The following is a 5073-nucleotide window of genomic DNA, read 5'->3' as shown; positions in this document are numbered from 1 at the left end:
AATTCCCAAATTAATTCCAAATTTGAATGATAAAAAAAATATATTGTTCATTATAGGAATCTACAGCAAGCTGTCAAAAATGGATTGATTGTAATGAATACACATAGAGTATTGAAATTCAAACAATCATGCTGGATGAAACCCTATATAGATCTCAATACTGAAATGCGTAATAGGTCTAACAACAAATCTGTTAAAGATTTCTATAAACTAATGAATAATGCGGTATATGGAAAGACAATGGAGAATGTAGATAATCGAATTGATGTTAGACCCGTTACACATTGGGAAAATATAAAGAAAAATATGGGTGCCAGCACTCTCATAGCCAAACCAAATTTCAAAAATTGTTCAATTTTCACTGATAATTTCGTTGCCATTCAATTGGGTAGAGTTAAGGTTCATTACGATAAACCATTATATTTGGGATTTTCCATATTAGAATTATCTAAAACAGTCATGTATGACTTTTTCTATGGATGCATCAAACAACACTTTGATGAAAATGTCTCTTTACTTTACACAGATACCGACTCGCTCATTCTTAAAGTAAACACAGAAAATTTTTATGAATTCATGAAAACTAACATAAGTAGATTTGATACATCCAATTACAGTATAGTTAACCAATTCAATATTCGAGTAACAAGTTCAGTCTTGGGTAACTTCAAAGATGAATTTTCAAATGATCCAATCATGAGTTTTTATGGTACAGGTGCTAAAGCATATGATGTGAAATCTGTTGATGGTGAATTTAAGAAAGCCAAAGGGATTAAACGATCGGTAATAAAGAATGAATTGACATGCGAAGATTATCAAAAAATCGTCGAACAAGGTGGTATGATATTCAGAAACATGAATTGATTCAGAAGCGTGTTGCATGATATGTATACTGAATTGAAAAATAAAGTTGCATTATCATACCACGACGATAAACGATTTATCATTCCGAATACTACCCACACTCTTCCTTGGGGTCATAATGATATTGAATTTTATGAAAACGATCCAAATGAGAACATTCGTTGGATAAGTAATATTATTCAACAATCACAATCTCAGGAGAGTCCACTGGATCAATTGATTAATTTATTGTCTGCCGAGATCAATGACTGAAATACCATTCAATATCATTAAAATCGGAAAAATTCAATATCTTCAAAACCGAAAAATTCAATATTGATGTTTATGTGATGTGATATTATTGTATTATTATTGTATATATATTTCTTTAATGAATATAAAATGATGAAAATGTTATTTGTTTTATTTCTATTTTCCTAATCAACTAATGTATATAGTATAATGTAAATGAAAGAAATATCAGTTTGAAAAGAATCATCGTGGGTGCTCAATGTCTAAAACAATTGATAAATTTGTCAGAAAAAGAAAATGGGGAGGTAATGTCATTCGAGGCCCACCCGGCAATGGATTCAAATTAACAAAAGATGGTCATTATGACATGCAAACAAAAATATTGAAAAATACAAGCGAACCAATTGAAAAGAGTGATTGTGTAACTGTATCATATCTTGAGGGAGAAATTAATGCAACAAAGGAAGTCATACTTCAGGCCCTACAAGCTGCAATACAATCCACAATAGGTAATGTTGCTCGCGATGCACGTCAAGCATTCGACGACAAAATTGCAGAGGCTCGGGTAACTTTGAGTCGTAAATACGATAGTCTTGAAAGTGATGTAGAAATGAAAATTTCCGATATAACAACATCTACGGCATCTACAGTGAAAAAATATGATTATTTGGAGCAGAGAGTTGTAGTTCTGGAGAAAAACATAAAATTAATTCAGGTAGTTCAAGTAGTGCACATGGTCTGTTACTGTGGTATCCAGGAATGGACATAAACACAAATGTCAGAGTATTAAAACCAAAACCAAAAGCAATAGATGACGTATTAATTGAACCTACATGGTGAATTGTGGAGTGGAATAGCCCGCCTGGGCAGGGCCTGATTAGGTTAGGTTGGGTGAGAAAATGTTTATTTGAAAAATTAATAATGAAACTTATCAATAACTATTATATATATATATATATATATATATATATATATATATATATATATATATTCTGACTTGAAATTTTCCCAAATGCTAAAATTTGAAAAAAAAATTTAAATTTGACAAAAAAAGTTTTTTAAATTTGAAAAAAAAAATTAAATTTGAAAAAAAAACAAATTTCAAAAAACTATTTTTTTATATGTCTATATCCCCCCCTCCCCCCCTTTTCCTCCTTCTTATTATGTTTTCTAGTTTTTTCTAGTTTTGCCATTCGTTTCACCAAGATTCGAACTTGGATAGTCTGCGTGGTAGGATAATACCTTAACATTCACGCTGCCACAGGCCCACTTATACTAAGAATTTGAATTCTATTCAAATCACAAGGAATAATGGTGAGAAATAAAGAAAAAAATTTTTGGTCACACGGATTTGAACTCATGTCATACGTCTTCATAGGCTAGGGTCTTAACCATTACGCCACAGGCTTATATACTGGTGTTAATAATATTTATTATTCTATATAAGATATGAAAGCTTCATTATTTACAAAAATGAGAATTTGAAAAAAATTAAATTTATATAAAAATTATTGATTTTTTTTATGGGTAGGTAATCCGGGATTTGAACCACTAATATCAATATTTTACTTTTTTATGAATTATTAAAGGTTTATAATTCAAAAAAAAATTTGATCGTCAAGATTCGAAATCTTTCTTGAGATTACAACCCGTTCTTTTCTCGAAAAATATCGATCCTACGAAAAAATTAATGGAGACCAAATTTGTTGGAAATTGAATTTTCTACAACTTTTGTCATTACTATTTTTTTGTGTAAAATTGAAAATAAGTAATAAATTTAATATTACATAATGAGATTACAACCCGTTCTTTTCTCGAAAAATATCAATCCTACCAAAAAATTAATGGAGACCAAATTTGTTGGAAATTGAATTCTCTACAACTTTTGTTTTTATATTTTTCGTGTAAAATTGAAAATAAGTGTAATAAATTCAATATTACATAATGAGATTACAACCCGTTCTTTTCTCGAAAAATATCAATCCTACCAAAAAATTGATATAGACCCAATTTGTTGGAAATTGAATTCTCTACAACTTCTGTCATTACTATTTTTCGTGTAAAATTGAAAATAAGTGTAATAAATTCAATATTACATAATGAAATTACAACCCGTTCTTTTCTCGAAAAATATCGATCCTACGAAAAAATTAATGGAGACCAAATTTGTTGGAAATTGAATTCTCTACAACTTTTGTCATCACTATTTTTTTGTGTAAAATTGAAAATAAGTGTAATAAATTTAATATTACATAATGGGATTACAACCCGTTCTTTTCTCGAAAAATATCAATCCTACCAAAAAATAATTGGAGACCAAATTTGTTGGAAATTGAATTCTCTACAACTTTTGTAATTACTATTTTTTGTGTAAAATTGAAAATAAGTGTAATAAATTCAATATTATAATAATGAGATTCCACCACTCTTTTCTCAAAAAATATCGATTCTACATACACACTGATTATTAAATTCCCCCATTATTGATTTCAATAATATAGATTTACAAAAAATATAAAGATTTTTTTCTCCAGTAACAATTTAAGTAGATGACCAATGCCGGTTCTATGACTGTAGATGACCAATGCCGGTTCTATGACTGAAAATTTTTAATTTTATGTTTCATTAAAAAAACTTTTTTTAACAACACACTGTAGTCCCCGCCCACTCTCCTCCACTTTTAGCCCCGCCCCCTTCCCACCATTGCTCGCCTCACCCAACCATTGCGCATGCGCGCCCCCACCTCACTCCCATAACTCCTACTTCTGCCTACACCCCGAGGAGCGCACTTCTCGGCATTCAGTACGACAAGTCTTCTCATCGAGTGCTGTCCAGCTACAGCAGTCTACTTCAACAGCAGTCTACTACAGCAGTCTTCTACAGTCTACAACAAGCGACTTTTGAGTAAGTTATCAATGTTACTTTTTTATAACAACTAACTTTGTATTATTTTACATTTTCAGAATGGAAAACTACACGCAGGAAATCGACAACGCTGTGGCATCGATCATACCTGTGGATGTTGAGGTGGAGCGACCAGGCAGCCCTGACATGTTCGAGGGAGACGAGGTGGTGATGGTCCAAGAGGTGAAGGCTTCAACTTCGGGTGGTGTGCAGCGGCCACGCAGCCCTGTCTCATTCCAGGAAGACAAGGTTGTTAACAAAGCCAAGCGGCAACCTGCAGCAAAGGTTGGTCCCATTCAAAGGTATAGGAGTAAATGCAATAGGACTAACCCTCATGCAGGTAGTTGGTCGACCGCCAAAAGGAATCCTCCGAGACGTCCCGCACCGCTTGCATTGACAGTGGAAAGACGGAGGGCATATAAGCCGGTGCCGAGGGTGCCATCTTCAGGTGAAATCCTCACACAATTCGCACCATTAGCGATGTTGACACCCATGGAACTTACACCGGTGCCAGAGCCTGCCATGGAGGTCGTGCCACCAGTGTCGAAGCCTGCCGGGGAGATCGCGCCACAAGTGCCACCAGTGCCGGAGCCTATCGGAGAGATTAACCCCCAGGAGATGGAAACTTTCCTACAGAGGTGTAGGGATGTTGCACTCGCTTCACGAAATAGTGAGGCCGCGTTGGCTAGCATTTCCCGGGAGGAGAATGAAATTGCTAGCCAACGGCGCGAGTTGTTAATGGGGATGGCCGAGCTAGATCGAAGGACTGCATCTCTGGAAGAAAGGCGGAAGGCAGAGACGTCTTCGATAGAGCTCAATAATGAACTTAACATATTTATTAAGACATTTTTAAGTAAAGGGAAATAGTTTTTAGGTCAACTAGGATAGTTTTAGGATGATTAGGTAGCATGGTAGTTTTAGGTTTGTAATTATAATTTTAGGAATAAAAAAACAAAAAAAAAACAAATGAAAAAAGAAGTGAAATAAAGGGTGTACATTGTTTTGGTTTGGTACACATTGAACAATGCGATGGTTGGAGCATTTTTCTTCACTCCGTCTTTTCATTATTTTTTT

At 33.9% G+C, this 5073-nt stretch overlaps 1 protein-coding gene across 1 annotated transcript; it reads left to right on the top strand.

The window, feature by feature from the left end:
* Nucleotides 1-3417: 3417 nt before the first annotated feature.
* On the top strand, nucleotides 3418-4870 carry LOC141482477 (uncharacterized). Its single transcript, XM_074175809.1, has 2 exons — nucleotides 3418-3999; nucleotides 4059-4870. Exon 2 carries the CDS (start codon nucleotides 4060-4062, stop codon nucleotides 4864-4866), a length of 807 nt encoding a protein of 268 aa, XP_074031910.1. The 5' UTR covers nucleotides 3418-3999; nucleotide 4059; the 3' UTR covers nucleotides 4867-4870.
* Nucleotides 4871-5073: the final 203 nt, after the last annotated feature.

Source organism: Leptinotarsa decemlineata, unplaced genomic scaffold (genome assembly GCF_025532065.1).
Source record: "Leptinotarsa decemlineata unplaced genomic scaffold, Ldec_3_MD MMD2_tig00001365_RagTag_RagTag, whole genome shotgun sequence".
Lineage (NCBI taxonomy): Eukaryota > Metazoa > Arthropoda > Insecta > Coleoptera > Chrysomelidae > Leptinotarsa > Leptinotarsa decemlineata.
The sequence above is the reverse complement of the archived record's forward strand: the minus strand, read 5'-3'. Positions and strand labels throughout refer to the sequence as shown.